We start from the raw sequence: 26,636 nt of genomic DNA, 5'->3' as shown, positions 1-26,636 counted from the left end.
GGCCTCCACCACCTTCTCACCTAACTTGTTCCAACTGTCTACCACTGTTTGTGAACCATTCCACCACCCATCACTGCACTGCAATTCATTCAATTATTTCCGACTCGAACGCTTATTGAATATTTCACCTATGAAACTAATCTGTATGCCACACAAATAATGCAGCATGCTACCGAGGGCGTAAGAAGGATGTGGGTGCCAGTCACCGTCAAGGAAATGGCCAGATATATAGGTCTGTGAATGTTGATGGGGGTTTCCAGGCTACCAACCATGAGAATGCACTGGCAGACAAGCAGGCTTTGGCACGCCCGTTTCTTCAATACTTTCATGTCATCGAAACGGTTTCAGCATATTGCAAAGTTTTTTCACTCATATAATAACAATTCCATTCCCATAAACAATAAAGACTAAAAATTCGAGCAGTGATGGAATATCTGAAAACGAAATTTGCTACAATCTACGTTCCACAGAAACAATTGAGTCTGGATGAAAGCACGCTGGCATGGCATGGCTGGTTATCTATCAAGGTATTTAACCCCAACAAGCCTGAAAAATATGGAGTCAAACTGTACATGCTTGTGGAATCAATATCTGGCTACATATGACTTTGAAGTCTATTGTGGAATAGGGAAAACAGTAATGGAGACAGTCACGGGCTTGATTGAGCCCCTAATGGACAAAGGCTATCATCTCTACATGGATAACTATTATAACTCAGTCAACCTCACAGAAAAGTTACGCGAATGTCAGGTTTACACATGTGGCACCATTAGATTGCCATGTGGAACACCCAAGGAACTGCCATTGAAGGCAAAGGGAAAAATGGCATTGGATACCACGATATTCCGCCGCAAAGATGAGACATTTATAATACTGTGGAAAGACAAACGAGTGGTATCCCTCATTACAAACTTGCACAATGCAGACCCCAAGCAAGTTCAACGAAGGAAAAGAATTCGCAAATGTAAATAAATAAATAAATAAATGTTTATTTAGATAAGGTACATACAAGAAATTTTTACAAAGATTGGTTGACTTATAGGTAGAGCTAGTACTGTACATACAATGCCTAAAGCCACTATTACGCAAAGCGTTTCGGGCATATATGTGATGGGCATATAATGTGACGGATCATCTTCAGCAGAACAGGTAACAGTCAACAAACCAACTGCCATTTGTGACTATAATCGTTACATGAAAGGTGTTGATCACTTTGATCAAATGGTAAAATATTACCAGTTTACCTGAAAATGTCACAAGTGGACAAAGAAGATGATGATCTATTTTCTTCAAATGGCTCTACACAATTCCTTTGGTTTGTATAAGAACTATACCAGTGACCGTAAGAAACTTACGTTGCTGCAGTTTCAAGAGGTGTGAATGTAGTCACTATTGAGGTGGGACACTGAGGAGTGGCCTCTCACAACAGACACCATTCCACATGCTCCAGACATAAATGATGACGCCAGTACTTCTGATGCTGCCAATCTGTCAACCCCGGGACCATCTGGTGTGAGGCTGCCTTTATTTCCTTCAACACCACACGAAGGGAGTCTCTGAACTCGAGACTGGTGTTACAGGCAACTTAGACACAACCGGTGTTACAGAAAACTTAGCCGCAAGTCATACTTCGCCCAACAAACACCCAAGAATTGTGGATTCACTGGAGCGTCTCAAGCCTCACACATGCAATACTTACCCTGCAAAATGTCTAAAGTGTCGTGTGTGTTACAAGTCCGGAATCAGAAAAGACACCAAGCACAAGTGCAAAACGTGTGGAGTTGCACTGTGTGCTTCACCCTGCTACACAAAATACCATCGGAAGAGGGGTATTTTGGGTGCAGAAGAAGTAACCATTTGCAACGCATTCACTCCACCTTAGAAACATCTCTTGAGCAACTTCAGGCACCTTTTCCTGAAGCAGGTGGAGTGAATCACAGAATGCTCAAGTTGTTGTTCTACTGTAATCAAGATATTGGTAAGTACAGAAACATTTTTTTGAGTTTGTATAAATAAGATATTACAGTGTATTTTTTCATGGTGTTTGTATTCACATACGTATTCTTAAATAGGGGCTAATATTCTGATTTCCATGTAGAACATTTTATTGAAATTTTTTTTATACCAAAATGAATGATCAATACATGTACGATCAATAACAAAAAATAGCGTTATAAAACGATAATCTCCTTTGTTTTTATCGGGTGTACCGGGTGTAAAGAGTGTGGGAATGGGTGGACTCTAGCGGGTAACGCACTGGCGACTTTCGACGTGGTTGCGGGTGGGGCGAGCACATGTTTTGAACTTGATATGCATATGTCCGTGTAAAGAATTTTATTGCGAGCACAGTGATACCAAAATGAACATGGTAGATCATGTTTTGACTTGACAATCATGAAAAGAGCAGCACCATATCCGCACTGTTTGGCGCGCACGGCTAACGAGCGACTTCGTTTTTTTATTTGGTACTGGTCTCACGCATGCTTTAGTGACATTTTATACATATGTTTCTCTAAAACATTCTATTGCCACACATTGATACCAAAATGAAACACGTACATCAAAAAATAAGGTCATAACACTGAAAAGAGTATACACTTTTCAGTAGTGGTGTAGCCGTTGGTCATGCGGTAACGGGTAACACTTCCTTGACTTCCCACGTTACAGCGGGTAGGGCGCGGGACCACGATTTGGACTTGATATTCATATGTCTGTGTAGGGAATTTTATTGCAATCACAGTGATACCAAAATGGACGATGTAGGACAAATCTGGAGGTGACAAACCTGAAAAAAGTCAAATATTTCATCGCTGTTTGGCGCGCACGACTAACGAGTGACCTAGTTTTTTATTTGGTGCCGGTTTCACTTATGCTTTAGTGACATTTTATACATATATTCCTCTAGAACATTCTATTGCGAACATATTGCTACCAAAATGAAACACGTACATCAATAACTAAGGTCACAACACTGAAAAGAGTATCCACTTTTCAGTGTTGGTGCTCGATTGCCCGACACGCCAGGCGCACAAGGGGAAAGTTACACGGCCGCCCGCCAGAAGCGCGATTGTGTTACGGATATATTTTTGTTGCTTTTATAAATGTTCAGGTAAAGTTAATGTCAAAATGTTTCCAGACTCAACCATTTTCATTTCAAAACACAAAGACTGATGAAAACATTAAAAAACTTTAAAATGTAGCCTAATTAACACTTTCGCGCTTTATATTAGAGATAACTCGTCACTGGTTTTTCTTACGATTCCACTTAACTGCCTACTTTTCTCGTCAATCGAAAAAATATTTCTATAAATTCCATTTTTTAACCAAAATGGATGGGGATACTTTTGTTTTGTAGAGAATTTATTTGCGAATTTTTTGGTACCAGAATGAATATTATATCACATAAACTTCTATGAGTAAAAAAAAAAAAATACACAAAGTATGTTTGGGGGTGTGGCGAGTGTGTGGCAGTGGGTTCCCTTTAGCCGTTGATATATCCAACACGTGGGAAATATTTGTATGTGTTATGTATATGTCTGTGTATGGAATTTTACTGCGATCACTGTCATACAAATTATAAAATGTTTCAACAAGTATAAACATGACAAACATCAAACGAACGAAAACAATGCGTTCGTTTCTGCCGCGAACGCATACTGAGCGACGTGGTTCTATATTTGGCGCTTCTCTTACACATGCTTTGTACCAATGTTATGCAGTTCATCTTATAGAAAATTTTATTGCGAACACATTGGTATAAAAAAGAAATACGTACATAGAAAAGTAGGGTCAGGAAACGTATAAACTTTCCAAGTATGATTTCCCCCCTGTGTTTTCGCCAGTGCGCTCGCGGCTAACTACTCTCCACTTCACACACTCTTGCGGGTGGGCAATTACCTATATTAAGCATTCATATGCATATGTCCGTGTAGAGAATTTTATTGCGATTCCAATGATACCAAAATTAGCGATGTAGGACAACTGTAGGCTTCGCAACCATTAAGAAAGTGGAAACATTTTGTTGCTGTTTGGCGCTCTCGGCGAGTGATCTGCATAGTTTTTTATTTGGTGTTGATACTCCTTATGCTTGGGCGGCATTTTATAGGTATGCTCTTATAGACAATTTCATTGCGAACACAGTGATACCAAATTTAAATACGTGCGCCTTCAATTATTGTCAGGACAGTCAAAAGAGTGTACACTTTTTCGGTCTTACCGCGTAGGCGCGCGAAGTGCCGAAAGCATCTGGGGTATTTTTTTTTTTTAGCGCCGAGAGCGCGAAAGTGTTAAAAAAAAAATAGTGCAACTCTCAGAATGAGATTTCTAGGGTGGCACAACACAGTGGTTAAGGAATTTGACTGAAAATACTTGCTGTTAGGACATGGAGTAAATGAGATGTATGTCAAGTTTTGTGAAATATATGATAAAGAAACCAAAAAATTTATACCAAAGCAGAGATGCAGATCTAGGAAACAGGATTGGTTCAACAGAAATTGCAAGACTAGAGACGAAGTAGACACAAAAATGGACTCAATATAGGAAGAGGCCAAACTCCCAAACATAGCAGCGATACAAAGATGCGAGAAACAGCTACACGGCAGTGAGGAGAGAGGCAGAAAGAAATTTTGAAAAAGGGATTGTAGACAAATGTAAAACAGAACCAGGTCTATTCTATAAATTCATAAACAACAAATTGCAGGTAAAGGATAATATTCAGAGGTTGAAAATGGGAAATAGTTTCACAGAAAATGAAAAGGAAATGTGTGAAACATTAAACGAAAAGTTCCAAAGTGTGTTTGTACAAAATGAAATCTTCAGGGACCCAGACACAATAAAAATTCCAGAGAACAACATAGAGCACATTGGGGTGTCTAGAGACGAAGTGGATAAAATGCTCAAGAAGCTAAGTAAGAACAAAGCAGTTGGTCCAGATGGAGTTTCACCATGGGTTCTGAGAGAATGTGCACCTGAGCTCAACATACCACTTCAGCTGATTTTTTTAGATATCTCTGTGTACAGGAGTCGTAGCAGATGTGTGGAAAAAGGCTAACATAGTTCCAATCTAAAAAGTGGCAGCAGGGATGGCCCCTCAATTATAGACCTGTATCATTGACAAGTTTAATATTCAAAATATTGGAAAAACAATTAAAACTAAATGGGTAGAACACCTGGAGAGAAACTATGTAATATCAGACCTGCAGTATGGTTTTCGATCTGGAAGATCATGTGTATCGAATTTACTCAATTTCTATGATCAAGTCGCAGAGATTTTACAGGAAAGAGATAGTTGGGTTGACTGCATCTATCTGGACCTAAAAAAGGCTTTTAACAGAGTTCCACGTAAGAGGTTGTTCTGGAAATTGGAACACATTGGAGGGGTGACAGGTAAGCTGTTAACATGGATGAAATTTTTTTTGACTTACAGAAAAATGAGGGCAGTAATAAGAGGAAGTGTATCGGACTGGAGAAATGTCACAAGCAGTACCACAGGGTTCAGTTCGTGCACTGGTAATGTTCATTGTCTACATAAATGATCTACCAGATAGAATACAGAATTATATGAACATGTTTGCTGATGATATTAAGATAATAGGAAGGATAATAAACTTAGATGATTGTCATGTCCTTCAAGAAGACCTGGACAAAATAAGTATATGGAGCACCACTTGGCAAATGGAATTTAATGTAAATAAATGCCATGTTATGAAATGTAGAATAGGAGAACATAGTCCCACACAACCTATAAATTATGTGGAAAATCTTTAAAGACTTCTGATAAAGAAAGAGATCTAGGGGTGGTTCTAGATAGAAAACTATCACCTGAGGACCACATGAAGAACATTTTGTGAGGAGCCTATGCCAGTCTTTCTAACTTGAAAATTGCTTTTAAATACATGGATGGCGATATACTAAAGAAATTGTTCACGACTTTTGTTAGTCCCAAGCTAGAATATGCAGCGGAAGAGGCACATCAACAAACTGGAAAAGGTGGAAAGAAATGCTACTAAATGGCTCCCAGAACTGAAGGGCAAGAGCTACAAGGAGTTGCCACAAATATAAATTTATTAATTTTTTCAATGCCTTTTCAATGCTTTCTAATTTATATTTTATCGTATGTGATGCACATTAGTCCTTTACAATATGTTCACAGTAGAACGTTCACATTTTTCCAAGGAACTGTGATACACGTGTCATTAATGTGTCCACAAAATTTTTTTGTCATAATATTACATGTTTAATATTCACTTTATTTACACTATGTACTCACACACTATTTACAGTCATTGAGTGACACCTCGACTTACGAATGCCCCTATTTACAAACTTTTCGGGTTACGAGCCCAATATCTTTTAAAAATTTGAATCTGGTTACGAGCTTTGCCTTAGGTAGGAGCCGGTCGGCCGAGCGGACAGCACGCTGGACTTGTGATCCTGTGGTCCCGGGTTCGATCCCAGGCGCTGGCGAGAAACAATGGGCAGAGTTTCTTTCACCCTATGCCCCTGTTACCTAGCAGTAAAATAGGTACCTGAGTGTTAGTTAGCTGTCACGGGCTGCTTCCTGGGGTGGAGGCCTGGTTGAGGACCGGGCCGCGGGGACACTAAAGCCCCGAAATCATCTCAAGATAACCTCAAGATAGGTAACGAAGTTTGTTGATATGCGTCTGGGCGACCAAGTGTGGGATTTCTGGTGGCATAGTAGCCTGCACCTCAGTTTCCTAGTGCCTTCCGCTTAGTGACGACTATGTTTAAATTCTTTGTAAAGAATTTAATTGTTTTTTGTTTTTTCTGGGGGGAGCCCCTTCGGCTCCTCTGAGCTTTCTAGGCTGATATGGATGTATTAGACTTTGGCATCAATGTGAATAAAGTTCTAGGCCTACCGGGGACCATGAGCCAGAACCTTGCTCCTTCAGAGAGGCATGAGAAGCAATGGCCCATAGAAATGCACATGTGGTTATGGAGCATTCTGTGTCTGCCATCAACTGGGTCAGGCACCCGAAAAGGTAAGCATCTGAAAACAAACACCTATTCTGGTTGAAACTATTACTGAAAGTCAAATGATTGGACAGAACTCTCCAAATGAAAATGAGCAAACGAGCATGACGTCACCATATCGCTGCGCTTCTTGTCTGTGTGAGATTTTTCTCTACGCCTACCTCCCTTAGGAGGTGGACTACAAGTTTAAATTCTGCTCACGGCAGTTAAGCATGAGTCCAATAGAAAAATGGAAAAGCGGGAGCAAACCGCCAGGCCTCCACCACCAAGGGTGAAAACCTGTCCACAATAGGCCGCTGGCTCCTCCTAGTTAAACAGGACATTAAAACTAATAAAGGGTAACCGACGGGTTCTCACAATCAAATATTTATATTTCATGTGGCGCTATGAATTGGAATTCGAATTCCCAAGAACAGTCGTCATATCAAGATCACATCAACATTTAATAATATGCAGAAATATGGTGGAATAATATGGTTGAAGGGTTGACATCAAAGACCGTTTTCTATAACATAACAATTTATTAATAACAAGAGACTTAACTACTACATTACCGAGTTTACGTTACGTTAATGTCAATCCAGTGGCACGATAACAAACAGCTAAATAGCAACCCTTGCTGCGAGGCTGCATACTGAACTAACCTGAACACAGGTGTGCCCACTGATGACGCAATATTGCAAAACAAAGAAAAATATTACAGACTAAGTTACACCACAGCGAATGGTTATGTTATTGTACATCAAGTGGCATTTGCAACACAGCTATTCAACAGCCCCTCGAGAAGTGACAGCAGGCTCCATCTTGCTGACACTTCGGGCTGACAACATGAACTAACTGAACAAATGAAGGATATCCACTGAAGACAAAGACACAAGCAGGCAATCAATAGTGTCTCGGTTTCCCTGACAACTACTATAATCACAAACTTAGGGGTCCTCCCGCCCCCAGGAGAGACCCACGTAACTAGGAGGGTAGTCCAACAGTGACCCCCTCCCTATCACAACCCAGTGTGAACACTCTTTGCAACTCCCTACAAGAAGTTGCACTGTTGTAAACAGTAACAAAGACAGGCAAGGCGGGATTCTGGGACACAGCTCCACAGATCCCTAGATGACTCTACTCTCGTCACCAGACGACAACCAAAAGAAATTGCCTTAAGTGATTAATTACGTTAATTGACTGATCGCAGCAGTCAGCACAAAGTACCACGGTAATCACAAACAATTGTCTCACACTAGACAACAACATGATGATACTCTACGTTAATCTTTAACACTTGTCTCTCTCTTGTTAACAATAACTCAAACATATATTACATCACACTTGACTCCTAGCAAGTATTCAGTGAGTAATTTTCAATTAAGGTCAAACGGACCACTAATTACATCCCCATTGAGTTACGTTAACTAAGCCTACCCTAACTTGGTAGCTTCTCCACAGTCTGTGTCAAAATATTACTAGTGAGTGTTAATTACCCTAATTAATTCCCTTAATTAATACTGAGCAATTAATTAACTGTCACCAGGACCGATAATTAATCATCCAGAAATACGTCTCGCTCCGCACTGCCTAAGCAGGTCTCATCAAACACTGTGAATTCACGGGAAAGGAGTTAATTACCCTAATTAACAAGATGTGCCAATAATCCACTGTCCTCAGACAGGATATGATTAATACAACGATTTATGCTAGCTCCATGACCTCGCTTTACCGATTCATCAGAGCTCTCCAATGTTAATTACTCCACTAATTAACCTGAGCCACTAATTGCTATACCCCAGAAAGGTAATTAGTCTCGAGCATATTACGTTAACACAAATACTGACAGACTCTGACAGATCCTCTCCCACTACGTGAATTCATGATAAGGCTAATTACATAATTAGCTAGAGTGGTCAATTAGTTGTCACATGGACAATTAATTGCTCCCGAGACGTATCTCACTCAAGCTCAACACTGTTCTCTCCTAACAGCCCTCACTCACTCCACAATACTAAGTGTGCACCCCTTATCCAGTTAATTACCCCTTACTTAATTAACTCACTGAATCCTTAAGTCCTCAACACAACTTAAAGAAACAAAGTAACCCCAGCGTTACATAGGTCACACTACAATGGCATGCAACATCATAAAAGCGCTGCCCACATATGGTTGCGGCTACTGCAACTCGCTAATTACTGTGCCCACACAATAATGACACACGGTTGTGCAACACACAAGAGTATACTAATATTACTGCCCCCCTTATCTTCTTGCACCCGATTGCAAAGGAATACTGTGAACACACACACACACTTACCTCAGCAAGGCAATTAACCCATCAATTGCCTGCTCTCATTAAGTACTGTGAATTCCCCTGAATAATCCTAGAGGTCCCTTAAACCCTCAACACAGTTCCTGGGGCAATAATATTGTATAAACTGAAACAATACTGCACAAACCTGCAACACAATGATGCCGTCAGCATACCCCACATGCTAATGACATCATTAGGCAATCAGTCAGCAATCACATCTACTGACTTACCACACAACACAGTACATAAACATGCAAATGAACACATAGAAATGGCATTCACATAATGAAAATTATATCACCAAGTAAATGTACTGCCTACCTCTAATGATTATAATTTTACGGTACTCTATGGCATTAATCCAGTCTGAACGATTATATAGAATCGACAGGCTGGATCACTTATGGTAAATCTCTACACTGACCGGTTACATACTCTAGTCAGTCTACTATATATATACATGATGATACTACAGTGTGGTCCCGTGTATAATATCCATCTCCAGGTACCGCCCTATCAAACACCTGGGCCCTACTGACAGCTGTCACTCAGCTGCTTCTCTAGCCTGGCGAGGCTCTGAGACAACTCTTACCGTGAATTTCCACCGGTATGCATCACACTGTAACACAATGATAATAGTCCTATCACAACCCTTATTTTTCCCACAACTACCACACTAGCTGTCAACACTTAGCTTGCTTGCTCCTCATGCGTCGACAAGATGTGGCCCTAGGCTGTCCCGGGAAAGTGGCCAAGGCATGTGGCCACCGCGTGGCCCACAGCGCCCCTCCCGAGCTGAGAAGGGGGGGGGGGGGGGTAGGGTTTGGCCGCGCGGGTGGCCTGGGTGGGTGGCCGCCGCGCGGGCAGGCGGGTGGGGTGGCCGGGCCATGCGGCGGGTGGCCGGGGTGGCCCCCCGGGCATACACACGTGGTTGAGGAATCGCCCACAACTCCAGCACACCCGAGCCTGCCTTGCTCTACACTGGGGTGACAATGGCCGGCGGCATCACCACCGGGCGGACCAACAGGGTGGAATTCAAAGTCCCACAGGGGCCTGTAATCTTACCACGATTACACTAGGAGGCCCTGTCTGATTTCCACTAATTGTCTAACCACTCTAGACAGGTTATTCAAACCACCTGTTACACCATGAGGCTCTGCCAGCTGCCTCCTGGTGAACACTGTCAAATGCCTCTTTAGCTTTTTACTGTTCCTTCCGTAAATCGTCGGCCCTCGAATTTCACGAAAATTGGGCCTAGACACAATCAGGGATAGCAGGGGTGCCATCCCTGCTAGTTAACACGGTAACATCCGCAATTAACGGGGGTGGAGGGGGAAAACTCCCCCCCTCCACCCAGACACGTCCTAGTCCACCTGCTACCCTGCTCAGACTGACGATTTCCCGCGCTAGGGAAACTCAAAATGCCCATACCTTCTCCCTACTTTGTCTTGACCAATCAGCCTGGAGCCGGCACGGCTCCCTCGTGTCGCATCCAACCATAGCTCTTCGCGCCAAAACTAGGCTTGGAGCACATGCCTAAACCAATCAGGCTCACTCACCCTCGAGCGTCCTGTGACGTCACAAGGAGGGGGAGGCTTAAACAGAGTGGCGTGATGTCTCCCATGTAGGGGGGGAAAGGCAACGTTCACTCCACTCTTCCCCCACCTCTAACGGTTTTAGTCAAGTACTTCCTCATCTTATTTCACAGAAACATAAAAATTTCTGCAATTCTCTCTACAGAGCAATCACAGACTTCTGACTACTCACAAATGATAGTCCATAACATAAGCTTTCATTCAACACCCAACAAGCATATGTTATTTTGAAAGCTTCAGTTTCTAGAGTGACTAGCCTAATCTAGAAACTAGGAAAACTAGCTGAGGGATCTAGATCCCTCAGTCTGCTCAGCCCCCCCTTCTCCTCCCTGGGAGGGGGAAGGGGAAGCCCCAGACCCTCGCGCCGGCGATCCACCCTGCAGTTCTTCGGCTGATCTGAATGGCAGTAGTCGTGTGACTCTGGCTCCTGACTTCTGCCCTCTGCTCTGCCTTGTAGTGTAGTGCAAGTCTTCTCTGGTGGTATGCAAGCCAGGAGTAATCTCACTCAGGCTGCATGCACCTAGGGTCACCTTCCCTAGGTGCCCCTGTAAGTACTGCCCTTGGGGCTTGGGGCCACCCTCCACAAGTCACCTTGGGATCTTCCTCTGCTTGGTGATTTGCTACTTGGCAATTGACCGTCCTTAGTGTGCTGGGGTGTTTTCTGCACCCTTGTTTGTCTTTGGAAGGGTAGTTGTCTGCGTCTATTACGTGTTCTGGTGCTGGCCTTCCACGACGACTGGCTGGTGTGGACTCCCATCCAGTCATTGTGTCTGCTCGTCAGGGATTTAGTTCTTTCCTAGCTCACCAGGTTTGGGTTCCTTGTGAACTGCGGAAGTCCCATCTGGTTCCCTCTCAGGTTCAGACTTGGTAGGGTCTTGTGTGGGACTCTTGGACCTCTTTCTTGTCTCTCCCTCTGGAGTCTCTGCTTCAGCTGCGGTCTCACCTTTGCGTGTTTCTGGGGGGCTCCCGGTCACTCATCGGGTGCTCGAGGGTTATGCAGGTGTCTGAATATCCATCCTTCCGTCAGGCTCATAGCACGGTGCGGGAGTTTGCGGCGGTGTGGATATTGCTTTGGAGGGTTTGGGTTGCTCGCAGATCGACGCTCAGGCTCCATTTTGACTGCTTCCTGATGGTTCATTGCCTGAATCGTTGGGGTTTGCGGTCCTTGGCTCTTTGGGGCTGGTCGCTTCGAGTGACTAGTCTGTTTTCGGGGTTCGGCAGGACTGGTTGAGTTGGGGTTACTTGTACCTCTTTTCCCCGGTTCAGCTATTTCTCCAGGTCCTAGCTTGCTTGGAGACTTACCTGAGGAAAGTACAGTGGTACCTCGGGTTACAAACGTCCCTGTTTACAAACTTTTCAGGTTACGAGCCCGATTTGTTCGGAAAATTTGAATCGGGATACGAACTTTGCATTAGGATTCGAATTTGTTGATACTCGTACAGCCGACCTAGCGCGTGGTGGCATGATGATCGCACCTCAGTTTACCAGTGCCTCGTACCCTGTGACTATCCTGCCTGAATTCTTCACAAGAATTTACATTTTTTGTTGGATTTTTGGCCATTTGAGCATAAAAGTTATTATATATCTGGCCATGGGTCCCAAGAAAGCCAGTGGTAAGGTTCAAGGCAAGAAATCACACATGTGAATGACCATAGAGGAAAACAAGAGATCATTCATAAGCATGAAAATGGTACTCGTGTTGTTGAACTAGCTAGGCAGTACAAATAATCTTCAGGGGAGGAAGAGGAAGCAGTAGAGTGTGTCCCAACCTCATTAATTAAGAAAATGTGTGCAGTTTGGGAAGGACTGCAAAGTTTTGTTGAAAAGAATCGCCCAGATAAAGCTGTAGTAGGCCGTTGCATTGATCTTTTTAATGACAATGTGATGCCTCACTACAGACAAGTCTTGCAAAGAAGGGAAAAACAATCTTCAATGGAACATTTCCTTGTGAGAAAAGTGAGAAAATCAAACAGTGAGCCACAACCAGGACCTAGTGGTATGTAGGCAAAACATGCCAGAATGCACTCCAGAGAAATCTTCACTGCCTAATGTTATAATGGAAGGGGACTTCCCTTTCCAAACAGTAACACCTCTTCTCCTTCCCCCCTCCTCACTATCTTTCATATGCCAACAGAAGTCATCAGCAAGGGTAAGTAATAACTTGAACATACTTTTGTAATGAAGATTTGTGTGAATTAGATATAAAATTTACTTTGAAGGAAGTTTTTTGGGAGTTCAGAACGGATTAATTCATTTCCCATTATTTCTTATGGGGAAATTCGCTTTGGTTTATGAATTTTCGGGTTACGAACCGTCTCCAGGAACGAATTAAGTCCTTAAACCGAGGTACCCCTGTAGTCCTCTTGGCCCCTTGGTGGCTGGCCGAGCCTTGGTTCAGGCGCTGCTTGCCCGATGTCCGAACCAAGGGGTTTTCCCGCGGCTCCACCTGTTTCAGTAGATCGGTCCAGTCTGTTACGTGGCTGTTTTGATCTACTCCTCGAGTCTTCGCGTCTGATATTTTGACTCGAGTCTATCACCATCTGTGTGGTGATCAGGTGGTTAATTAATGGTGTCGCACCTGCATGCTTTATCTCGGTGGCAGTATCAAGTTTTCTGGCAGTCCTGTTTCTTTTATGTCTTTTCGTATGTGTACTTTGCTTTCTGTTACGGTTGTCTTGTTCTTTCTCTCATGGCTGTTTCAGGATCGTCATCTTATGCCGCATAATGTCGCCTCGTATCGTGTGGTGCTGGCGGAGCCACTGCAGCTTGTTTTCAGCATTGATGTTCCTTCTGCACCATTTCGCAAGCTGTCTCGGGCGTTGTTTCACCTCTGGCATGCTCATGCGCCGCCTGAGCCGTCCTGGTCATTGGACAGGGTGCTCTCTTATCTCGGTTTGTGGTGAACCCTTCAGTTCAGGGTTGTTTCTCTATGGCTTTTTTTCCTGTTGGCATTGGCCTCTGGGGGATGGGTCGGGGAGCTTCGTGCTCTCCTCCAGATCAAGGATTTCTGTTCTTTTGGCTCTGGTGATTGGTGTGTTTATTTGCAGCCAGTTCCTTTTATTCTGCAAAGAATGAGACGTCTAGTTTCTCGAGGGGTCCTTGGGTTGTCAATGCTTGGTTGATTAGGCCATGGGTGCATCATGTGTTGTGTCCGGTTGTGGCTCTCTGCCGTTGTTGGCACGCCTTGGTTTCTATATCTGGAGTCGCGCTTTGGGTTGCTCTGGTTTCCCTTCTTCCCTGTGCCTGGGTTCGGGTTTCCCCAGGTCATTTTCTGGGTCCTCCGGTGCCGTTGGTTGTCTTGCTTTCCATTTCAGTTGCATGTGGCGGTTGCCTCCCGGGTGTGTCCCTCTTTTCTTTTGGTGAGGTACCTCCGGGGAGCGGAAAACCAGCGTTGAATGTAATGAGACGCCATTTTCTGGTTGAGATTCGGAGGCTCCTCGGCAACCCACCCTCCCTCCCTCCGGTAGTTAGTTTTTGGCGTGTTTTGATATCCTGCCTCAGAATAGCAGGGTGGATCGCCAGTGTAAGGGTTTGGAGCTTCCCCTTGCACCTCCTGGGAAAAAGGATGGAGGGGGGTGGGGGTTGAGCAGACAAGTGGCTTGGCAACGTGGTGACATCATGCTTGTTTGCTCATTCTCATTTGGGGAGTTCTGTCCACTCGTTTGACTTTCAGTATTAGTTTAAACCAGAATAGGGGTTTGTTTTGGGATTCTTACCTTTCTGAGTGCCTGACCCGGTTGATGGCAGACATAGAATGCTTTATAACCACATAATTACCTAAGTGTAGTTACAGGATGAGAGCTACGTTCGTGTCCTGTCTCCCCAGCACTCCTTGTCATATAACAGTTTGAAATTACTGACGGTTTTGGCCTCCACCACCTTCTCACCTAACTTGTTCCAACCGTCTACCACTCTGTTTACAAAAGTGAATTTTCTTATATTCCTCCGGCAGATTTTTTTTGTGAGTTTAAATCTATGACCTCTTGTTCTTGAAGTTCCGGGTCTCAGGAATTCTTCCCTATCAATTTTATTGATTCCTGTTACTATTTTGTGTGTAGTGATCTTGTCGCCTCTTTTTCTTCTATCTTCTAGTTTTTGCATGTTTAATGCCGCTAGCCTCTCCTCGTAGCTCTTGTCCTTCAGTTCTGGGAGCCACTTAGTGGCAATGTTGTTGCACCTTTTCCAGTTTGTTGATGTACTTCATAAGATATGGGCACCATACAACCGCTGCATATTCCAGCTTTGGTCTAACAAAAGTCATAAATAATTTCTTTAGTATTTTGCCATCCAAGTACAGTATTTAAAAGCAATTCTGAAGTTAGAAAGTGTAGCATAGGCTCCTCGCACATTATTCTTAATATGGTCCTCGGGTGACAGTTTTCTATCTACAACCACCACTAGATCCCTTTCTTTGTCAGAATTCTTTTAAGATTTCTCACATTATTTATAGGTAGTGTGGGGTCTATGTTCTCCAATTTCACATTCCATAACATGGCATTTATTCACATTAAATTCCATTTGTCAAGTGTTGCTCCATATATTTATATTGTCCAGGTCTTCTTGAAGGGCATGTCAATCATCTAGGTTTCGTATCTTCCCTATTATCTTAGCATCATCAGCAAACATGTTCATATAATTCTGTATTCCAAATGGTAGAGCATTTATGTAGACAATGAACATTACCGGTGCAAGAACTGAACCCTGTGGTACTCCACTTGTGACATTCCTCCATTCCGATACATTGCCTCTGATTATGGCCCTCATTTTTCTGTCAGGAAATTTTTCATCCATGTTCGAAGCTTACCTGTCATCCCTCCAATATGTTCCAGTTTCCAGAATAATCTTTTGTGTAGAACTCTGTCGAAAGCCTTTTTTAGGTTTGGATAGATGCAGTCAACCCAACCATCTCTTTCCTGTAAAATCTGTGTCTCGATCATAGAAACCGAGTAAGTTTGTTACACAGGATCTTCCAGATCAAAAACCATACTGTCTGTCTGATATTATATCGTTTTTCTCTAGGTATTCTACCTATTTACTTCTAATTATTTGACTATGACACCTGTCAATGATACAGGTCTATAATTAAGGGGGTCTTCCCTGCTTCAAATTTTGTAGATTGGAACTATGTTAGACTTTTTCCACACATCAGCTAAAACTCCAGTAAACAGTGATGCCTGAAAAATCAGTTGAAGTGGAATGCTGAGCTCAGGTGCACATTCTTTCAGAACCCATGGTGAAACTCCATCTGGACCAACTGCCTTGTTCTTACTTAGCTCCTTGAGCATTCTTTCCACTTTGTCTCTAGACACCTCTGTGTGCTCTAAGTTGTTCCCTGGAATTCGTATTGTGTTTGGTTCCCAGAACTTGAACATGTGCATTTCTATAAGCCATTGCCCCTCGTGCCTCTCTGAGGGGGCCAGGCTCTGGCTCATGGTCCCCAGTGACCATGATGCCTAAGTCTAATATATCCATATCAGCCTGGATAGCTCCAGGGAGCCTCTGGGTCTCACCCAGAAAATGGCATTTCATTACATTGAATGCTGGTTTTTTGGGTTTTGAACATAAAATAAGCGTTGAATGTAATGAAACGCCATTTTTCTGGTAGAGACCCGGAGTCTCCCTGGGGCTATACAGGGCTGATTTGTATATATTAGACAGTATCAACAGTGAATCGAAGGAGTTCTAGGCCTACTGGGGACCAGAGCCAGAACATGGCCCCCCTCAAGAAGAGGCACGAAGAGCAATGGCCTAAAGACTTTGTCGAGTCTAGACCTAAAAAGAAAGACGTATCTTTTTCTGCCATCTACCAGGTCAGGCACCCAGAAAGATAGGAATTCCAAAACAAACAACAAATTCCAAAACTGCAAACCAAAAGCCGAACAAGCAACAGAACTCTCCAATCAAAACCAAGAAAACAAATATGATGTCACCACAAATGGCGCACATCGTCGCCATTTGAGGTTGTTTTGGAAACTGGAAAATATTGGAGGAGTGACAGGTACGCTTCTAACATAGATGAAAAATTTTCTGACTGATAGAAAAATGAGGGCTGTGATCAGAGGCAATGTATCGGACTGGAGAAATGTCACAAGTGGAGTACCATAGGGTTCAGTTCTTGCACCAGTGATGTTTATTGTCTACATAAATGATCTACCAGTTGGTATACAGAATTATATGAACATGTTTGCTGATGTTGCTAAGATAATAGGAAGGATAAGAAACTTAGATGATTGGCATGCCCTTCAAGAAAACCTGGACAAAATAAGTACATGGAGCGCCACTTGGCAAATGGAATTTAATGTTAATAAATGCCATGGTATGGAATGTGGAATAGGAGAACATAGATCCCACACAACCTATATATTATGTGAGAAATCTTTAAAGAATTCTGATAAAGAAAGAGATCTAGGGGTGGTTCTAGATAGAAAACTATCACCTGAGGACCACATAAAGAATATTGTGCGAGGAGCCTATGCCACGCTTTCTAACTTCAGAATTGCTTTTAAATACATGGATGGCGATATACTAAAGAAATTGTTCACGACTTTTGTTAGGCCAGAGCTAGAATATGCAGCAGTTGTGTGGTGCCCATATCTGAAGAAGCACATCAACAAACTGGAAAAGGTGCAAAGACATGCTACTAAGTGGCTCCCAGAACTGAAGGGCAAGAGCTGCGAGGAGAGGTTAGAGGCATTAAATATGCCAAAACTAGAAAACAGAAGAAAAAGAGGTGATATGATCACTACATACAAAATAGTAACAGGAATTGATAAAATCGATAGGGAAGATTTCCTGAGACCTGGAACTTTAAGAACAAGAGGTCATAGATATAAACTAGCTAAACACAGATGCCGAAGAAATATAAGAAAATTCACTTTCGCAAACAGAGTGGTAGACGGTTGGAACAAGTTAGGGGAGGTGGTGGTGGAGGCCAAGACCATCAGTAGTTTCAAAGCGTTATATGACAAAGAGTGCTGGGAAGACGAGACACCACGAGCGTAGCTCTCATCCTGTAACTACACTTAGGTAATTACATCGGTCTGCACAACCACCCCTTACTGGGAGGCGGGGGGTCCCCAAACCTCCTGACCTCCACGCCAGCAACTCTCCTCAGTTCAGAGGCTGAGTATCAAAATCACAAAAAGAAACGCTGACCGGAGGGTGGGAGGGATGCCTGGGAGCCTCCGTGTCTCACCCAGAAAATGGCGTCTCATTATGTTCAACGCTGGTTTTCTGTGGAGAGTCCCTTCGGTTCCCCAGAGCTCCCTATGCAAAGACAAAAACAAGGAGGACTTACCCGGGAGGCAGCCGCCACTCTCTCCTCACTCGAAGTTGAGACAACTGGCTGCTACCTGCGACCCAAGGCTACACACGTCCGAGAAGGGCCACGAACATTAACGAGATATCATGCGGTCAAGACCCAGTTCGACCTCCAAAATCCACGTGTCCGAATGTCAACCCAGGACATATTCCCTAAAACAGCAGCCAAAGCCGCGAACTGATGAACATTGTGGGCATGGGGATAGGCCACATGCTGCCTGGACCGAATAATCCCATGGATGACCTGGGAGATCTGCGCCCTGGAAGAGAGAAGAAGGGAAACCGGGTCCACCCAAAGTGCGTCCCCTGCCACTGAGGCCATGGTGCGCAGATAATGGCGAAGAGCTTCAACCGGATACAAAACATGATGCACCCCAGGCTGAACCAATCAAGCATCAACAACCCAAGGACCCCTTCGGAAAGCAACAGACTCCTTCTTAGCCAGAAAAGGAGGAGACGGCTGCAAACGAACGAAACGACCACCAGGACTGTAAGAGCAGAAACCCCTGCGCTGGAGGAGAGCATGAAGCTTCCTGACCTGACCCTCGGAGGCCAATGCCAACAAGAAAAGAACCTTAGAAACACAGTCCTGAACAGAGGGGGCCACCACAAATTGAGGAGAAGAGAGAAAAGAGAGCACCCGATCCAATGACCAGGACGACTCAGGCGGCGCTTAAGCAGGCCGGGAAACAACGCCCGAGAAAGCTTGCGGAACAGAGCAGAAGTGACATCCACCCCGAATGCAAGCTGCAGCGGCTCCGCCAGTGCCGCACGATATGAGGTGACAGTATTTTGAATAAGATGACGGTCCTGAAACAACCAAGAGAGAAAGGACAACACAACCTGATTAGAAAGTGAAGACACCTACGAAGAGACAAAAGATGCTAAACTGCCAGGAAATTTCATACTGCCGACTAGTCAAATCTCGTGGGTGGGACACCATCAACGAAGCCACCTGATCACCATACACGTGATAAACTCATGTCAAAAAGACCAGACGCGAAGTGTGGAGAAGATCCTCCAGGATCTTCGCGAGAAGACCTGAATTTATTGCCTGAACCACAGGGGTTCAATGTTGTCCTTGGCTCTTTAGGACTGGTCCGGGTTTGGCTCTCCTGGCGGTTCATGTTCAAGGGGTGTCAAACATCCTGACATACTGCCTGTCTCGGTTCATTCTCTTATCCATGGAATGGATGGTCGACGCCAACTCGTTCAGTTGGCTCTGCCAGACGTTCAGGTGCCCAGAGGTGGATCTCTTCGCTTCAGCATGGTTTAGGCGTCTTCCAGTGTAGGTGGCGCCCTTCCCAGATTACAAGGCCGTTGGGGCCAATGCATTTTGGCTGGACTGGTCGAGGTGAGGTTATCTGTTCCTCTTCCCACCGGTCCAGTTGTTGCTCCGGATCCTGGCTGGGTTGGAGACTTACCAGGGGATAGTAGTCCTGTTGGCTCCTTGGTGGCTGGCCCAGCCCTGGTTTCAGACGCTTCATGCTCGATGTCTGAACCCGAGGGTCTTCTCGTGGCTTTGGAGATGTACAAAGTGATAATGATAGGTGTGGGAAGCAGGAGGCCAAACACAAGGTACCAGCTGGGAAAGTAAATCCTTCAGGAGTCAGGATGAGAAAAAGATCTAGAGGTTGATATCACACAAGATCTGTATCCTGAAGCCCACATCAAAAGGATAACATCCTCAGCATATGCAAGACTGGCGAACATAAGAACTGCCATCAGAAACTTGTGTAAGAAATCATTCAGAACCTTGTATTCCTCTTATGTCAAACCCATACTGGAATATGCAGCCCCAGCGTGGAGTCCACATTTAGCCTCCGGGTCTCGCCCAGAAAATGGCGTTTCATTACATTCAACACTGTTTTTTTTCACACTTTAATATGCAGATTTTGTTTGTATAGTAGAATAATGTTTTAAATTTTAAGAAATTAAATGCGTTTATATATAATATAGCACAAGCATAGACGAGCGGCCGAGTTTAGAAGAAATCCATCCTGATGATGTCCGTGGTTTGCTAGCTCGAGGAATACCACCATTTCCCTATAAAGTAGCAAAATCTTTGGATCCTGACATCTACAGAAATATTGAATTTGATGCATGGAACACTGTAAGGAGAGGTAAGTCTCTGCACCAATGTCAGCTTTCTCATGTTGATGATTTAAATATCTTTACTTCTGTACAAGTATTTTAAAAATTTGTTCTGTTGTATTAAAAAAAATTCAGATAATTTTTTTTGTTAGTCTTACTTAGGATGAATTTAGGTTGGTAAGTAGAAAACATTAAATAAATAATAAAAAAGAATATAATTGATGAATATTAAGAGTAATATAACTGTTAATATGGTGTGAGAGACTAGTTTCTCAGCACCCTAACTTATTGATTGATATTTTGCTTGCAATATTTAACTCCGTTATTTGGTATCCGAAATATGTCAAGCTGGATGTCAAAGGATTCATCTTATCGAGTGCAGTCGCATGATGCCATTGGATATGACCTAAGACATGGATGTATGGCAATGCAGAATACAGACTGGTAGTACCAGGGGTGGCCAACTGCCCACCCAGTGAAGATATTTGTGCTACGAGATGGTAGTGGAGGGGCAGAACAGGTCTCCCCATGTTGTTGGTTTTGCAGTCATAAATCCCCTCCAACCTCCTCGGAAATAATGGGGCATTATCTTGGATGGTGGTGGCACCAGATGCCATACCAAGAGAGTGAACAGGTGCCTAAATCAGAGAAGAGTATGGGAAGGTGAGAAAAGCCTAGGCCTCCTGATAGGCCAAGCAGAAATGCAGTCACAGCATTCACAATGGGCCATGAGGTGGCCGACTTTGTCATTTGGGCAGGACCACTCCATGGTAAAAATTACTATCTCAAGAGCTCTGAGATATGACCCTCTGTCCTGGTTGTCCTAAGTATTATTATAATCCTAACACCTGTAATTATACCAGTTACCAAATCACTGGGTAAATGCAGGAGTTCAGAGGACATAATTCTATCAGCAAGGAGGATTTACGATACTAATGAACGGCACTGGAGACGTCAGGCCACATAAGAACATAAGAATAAAGGTAACTGCAGAAGACCTGTTGGCCCATACAAGGCAGCTCCTATTTATAACCAGCCAGTCCCACTCATATACATATCCAACCCACGCTTGAAACAATCAAGGGACCCCACCTTCACCACGTCATGCGGTAAATGGTTCCACAAATCAACAACCCTGTTACCGAACCAGTATTTACCCAGGTCTTTCCTAAATCTAAACTTATCCAATTTATACCCATTGTTTTGTGTTTTCTTGTGTTGATATATTTAATACCCCCTATTAATATCCCCTTTGTTATGCCCATTCATCACTTGAACACCTCTACCATGTCACCCCAATTCTTTGCCTTTCTAAAGAATGTAATTTAAGCTTTGTCGCTCTTTCTTCATGTGACAGGTTTCTAATTTGGGGGGATTAATTTTGTCATCCTACAATGGACACGGTCTAGTGAATTTATATCTATTCTATAGTATGGCGACCAAAACTGAACTGCATAATCTAAATGGGGCCTAACCAGAGCAAGATATAGCTGAAGAACAGCACCAGGTGTCTTATTTATTTGTCTTTTGCTTTCATTAATAAATCCCAGTGTCCTATTTGCCGTATTATGAACATTTATCCATTGATTTTTGGTTTTAAATTCTTACTAATCATAACTCTCAGATCCCTTTTGCAATCCAACTTCACAATCTTAACACCATCTAGCTTGTATCTTGTAACTCTATCATCATTACCTAGCCTCAAAACCCTACATTTGTCAGCTTTAAACTGTATATGCCAATCTTTTGACCATTTCAAAACTCTATTTATATCATCTTGAAGTGATAGCGAGTCTTTTTCCGTGTTTATTTCGCTCCTGATTGTTGTATCATTGACAAATTTGCAAATATTGCTGCTCAAATCTGAATCTTAGACCATTTATGTAATGAATAACAGAGGTCCCAGGATAGAGCTTTGAAGCAGTCCACTTACAACATTTTCCTAGTCTTACTTAACCTCATTTATACTAGCTCTTTGTTTCCTTTGGTATAGTCATGCCCTAATCCAACTTAGTATAGCACCCCCAATACCATGAGCCTCTTATTTTTTTACTCAGTCTTTCATGTGGCACTGAATCTAAAGCTTTGCTAAAGTCAATGTACACAACATCACTAACATTTCCACTATTAATTGCCTCAGCTATGCTGGAATAAAATGATAGCAAATTTGTTAACCTGAACAGCCATTTGTAAAACCATGTTGCGAATCATTTATTAATATGTTTTTCAAGATGAAGACGAATAGTATTTGCAATTATCTATTCAAGTAACTTCCCATAATATATGTTAGGCTAATTGGTCAATAGTTTGATGCAAGTGATCTATCTCCTTTCTTGAAAATTGGATCAACCTTCCACGACTCTAGCACTCTGCCTGCTCTAGGCAGTAGGCATCCTTCAGTCTCGATAGACTATGGAGTTGCGCTCTGGTTGTCAATCCTGGTGCAGCGTCTGGTGTGACTGATGAGGCCGATCCGAGAATGGCAGTCTATCCCACACTGGACACAAACAAAGTCCGATTCTGGTCTTGTCTTCCAGGCTACCGGCTATCCTTCTGTCTTTTTGCCTCCTATTTCTCGGCAAGTGACTCCTCGAACTTGGAGAGACCTCTTTGAACAGGCTGCTCCCAGGCTGAACGGTCTGAGGACAGTGTTTCCCACGTAGCAAGATCGACGTCTATGGCTTTCAGGTCCCTCTTACATACGTCTTTGTACCGTAGCTGGGGTTTGCCTGATGGACGCTTTCCCTGCGTCAGCTCTCCATACAGGAAATCCTTGGGGATCCTGCAGTCGCCCATTCACACCACGTGCCCGAGCCAGCGCATTTGTCTCTGTTTCAGCATTGTGTACATGCTGGGGATTCTAGCTCTCCCCAGGACATTATTGTTTGTCATCTTGTCCTGCCAGGTGATGTCCAAGATGTGTCGAAGGCAGCACATGTGGTAGGCATTCAGCTCTCTTTTCTGACGGACGTGGAGTGTCCAAGACTCGCTGCCACTGCCTGACTCTAATGATTCATTAAATATGGTAGACAGTGGCTCGCAAAGATCTTCTTTGCATTCTTTAAGCGCCCTGGGGATTTGTTTGTCTTGAGTTTCACTATTTGTTTAATAACATCCTCCTTGGTAACTGATAAACTAGTCAACCTATCCTCTCCCCACCCACACAGACTTGTTCAGCTGAAGGCATAATGTTAAGTTCCTCTTTAGTAAATACAGAGATAAAATATTTATTAAAAATACTGCTCATCTCTTCATCATTATTAGTTATGTGATCTGTTTCAGTTTTTAATGGGCTTAACCTTTCCCTAATCTTTGTTGGATGTAGCTGAAAAAAACCTCTAGGATTTGTCTTTGCGTGCCCTTCTATGTGAACTTTATAGTTTCTTTCTGGGGAGAGCCCCTATGGCTCCCCTGATCTATCCATGCTGATAGGGATAGTCCTAACTTTTGGCATCAGTCGATGTGGATGGAGCTCTAGGCCTACTGGAGACCACGGCAAGAACCTGGCTTCCCTCAGAGGCACGAGGAGCAATGGCCCAAAGAAATGCACATGTAATTTTGGAGCATTCTATATCTGCCATGAACTGGGACAGGCACCCAGAAAGGTAATATCCTCAAAACAAATCCTTATTCTGGCGAAACCAACGAAAATAATGAAACAAGTGGACAGAACTTCCCAGTTGAAAACAAACAAACGAGCATGACATCACATGAGCCGCGCCGCATACTGTATCTGCGCAGCTCCCCCCTCCCTGATAGGGAAAAGGCGGAGCCCCAGACCCCCCACTCTGGCAATTCACACCACAGTTCCTCGGCTGATGGGATAAGGCTTGGTCATTGTGGCTCCAGCTCAAGATTCTTATTGTGCTTTGCCTGGATTCAGTACTTCTCTTCGTTGGTGTGCGAGTTGGGAGTATTATTCCTAGGTACTCTCGGCTGCATGCACTTAGGGCTCCCTTCCCTAAGTCCCCTGTAAGTACTGCCCTAGGGGCTTTGGGCTACCTTCCACAATTCACCTTGGGTCTACTTTTTTTGGTCTTTTGCTGCTTGGTGATTTACTGCCCTGAGTGTTTTTGGGGGTTTCCTCCCTAGTTTGCCTTGGGGTAACTGGTAGTTTTTGCACTGGTAGGGGTGCGGGGTAGTGCATAGCTAGTTTTCACCTATAACAACGGCTGTCTCTGTTTCCTCTGGGTACACAGTCCTCTTGCAAGGTTTTTCTTTTCCTTTTGTTTTTCCGTGGCAGGGGGGTTGGGGGGGTCTGCCTTGGTGTTCCTCCCCCTTTATATTAGGGTGGTTTGTGTTCGGTGGTACTCCCCTGCTTCGCCCTCGTGAATGGACACGTTCCAAGGGTTCAGCTTTAGCAGTGTTGATTGGTAGCTTGGGCGCCGGTTAGCAGTACCCAGCCTGGGATTACCCTTAGTAGACCCAGTCTAGGGGCCCCTGGGACACCCCGTGGGGGCGCTTGGTTCCAATGGATGTGATTCCTAAGTCTCCTTTTGCAAGTTTGAGGGTTGCTCTGTCCCCTTGTCTCAGGGAGACGCTCATTGTTTTTGCCTGCATCATGCTGCCTGTTGGGTTGGTGACACATTCAACCCTGAGTCCTGCGAGCTTTGTTGCTTGTATGTGACTCAGTTTACCTAATCTGATGATGATAATATTCGGGTGCAGACAGCTCACACGAGGCAAGATAGGTTTAGAGTCTTCAGCGCGCTAGGTTGGTTGCTTCCCTGGAGGCCCCGAGGCTGCCACGTTTTGCTTATAGGGACCCGAACTTGGGGGTGTTGATCACTTCGGCCTTGGTTCCGTCCCCAGCCCCCCTCGTTTTTTCCCCTGCTGTGGTTCTTTCAGTTCCTCCCTCTGCTTCCGGCTCCTAAGCATCTGAAGGCTTCAGGGTCGGGGCAGGGTTTAGAGGTTTCTGAGACTCGGGGGCAGTTTGGGGGTTGCCCCTTCCAGGATGGCGAGGGAGGCATTCGAGTCGGTTCCTCCAGCCTTAGCACCGTGATCTGACCAGTGGGCTCCTTCTCTTCTTGCTTCTTCGTTTTCATTTGGTGGGGAGGGTCAGCCTTGGTGTCTCTTCCCCCAGTTATATTGGAGTTTGACCTTCTGGTTTCGGTGGTACCCCCTACTTCGCCTTCGTGAGTGGACACGTCCCGGGGGTTCAGCTTTAGTAGTTTGTGTGCTAGCATTCGGCCGGTTAGCAGTACCCTTACATGGGCATACCTTTAGCGATATCAGTCTAGGGACCATGGGAAACCCTGCCGAGACACACAGGGTCAATTGGATGCGCCCCCTGGGTCCCCTCTCGCATTTTGTGCAAGTTTAAGGTTTGTTATGTCCCCTTGTCTCAGGGCGACACTCATTGTTTTTGCCTCCGTCATGCTGCTGCCTGTTGGGTCAGTAACACCTTTGACCCAGAGTCCTGCGGGCATTGTTGCTTGTTTGTGACTCAATTCACCCAATCTCCTGATGACATTATTCGGGTGCAGGTGGCTCACGCGTTGCAGGCCAAGTTTAGGTTGCTGCAATGCTCTGGGTTGGTTGCTTTCCCGGATGCCCCGAGGCTGTTCCACTTTGCTTATAAGGAACTGGACTTGTGGGTGTTGGTCGCATCAGCCTTGGTTCAGTCTGCACCCCCTCGTTCTTTCCCTGCTGGGGTTCATTCCTTCCCCCCCCCCCTGCTTCTAGCTCCAAAGGTGTCTGAGGGCTTCAGGATCAGGGCAGGGTTTAGTGGTTTGAGACTCGAGCAGTTTCAGGGGTTGCCCCTTCCGAGGTGGCGATGGATGCATTTGAGTTGGTTCCTCCAGCCGTAGCACCAGGTCTGACCAATGGGCCCCCTTCTCTTCCTGCTTTTCCGGCTGCCTCATCTCTTTCCTGTGAGGTCAGGGCTTTGGAGGATGACTCGCCCCCGGGCCCTGATGTGGAGGTTCCCAGGGATGGGGAGGGGGGCTGACTTGTGGGCCTTGGACCCCATTGGACACCGCCTGGGTTTTCCAGCCCTCAGAGCGGGGCTTTCTTTTACAAGGAGTGGGGTTTTCCTCCCCCCCCCCCCAGCATATGAGTTAGTTTGGGCGTCGGTCCCTCCCCAGGTTCGGTTCCATGTCCTTTCTGGTCTGTCTGTTCCGTCATTCCTGTGGGTAATTTTAACCGCTTTCTCAACCTTCTTACATGCTTTCTTTTTGCTTTCCTTCTTCTTGCTCTTTCATGCTTTCTTACAGCCTTCTTACATGGTTGAACATGTATTCTTCTACATTATGTCGCAGTCATGTTCAAATCGTATCAGGATCCTGCATGAATATTAGTCACAGATGCCAATGGGCCCATATGAGCCTCCGGGA

At 44.4% G+C, this 26,636-nt stretch overlaps 1 protein-coding gene across 18 annotated transcripts in view; it reads left to right on the top strand.

The window, feature by feature from the left end:
- The window catches only part of LOC123773435 (UDP-N-acetylglucosamine transferase subunit ALG13), a 384,366-nt gene that overhangs the window by 52,624 nt on the left and 305,106 nt on the right, over positions 1 to 26,636 (top strand). For all 18 annotated transcript variants that reach the window (XM_045767364.2, XM_045767919.2, XM_069307078.1 and 15 more), the window contains one exon: positions 20,167 to 20,330. In XM_045767364.2, coding sequence (XP_045623320.1) covers positions 20,167 to 20,330 — 164 coding nt within the window. The remainder of the gene's footprint in view (positions 1 to 20,166; positions 20,331 to 26,636) is intronic.

Source organism: Procambarus clarkii, chromosome 1 (assembly GCF_040958095.1).
Source record: "Procambarus clarkii isolate CNS0578487 chromosome 1, FALCON_Pclarkii_2.0, whole genome shotgun sequence".
NCBI classification, from domain to species: Eukaryota; Metazoa; Arthropoda; class Malacostraca; order Decapoda; family Cambaridae; genus Procambarus; species Procambarus clarkii.
The sequence above is the reverse complement of the archived record's forward strand: the minus strand, read 5'-3'. Positions and strand labels throughout refer to the sequence as shown.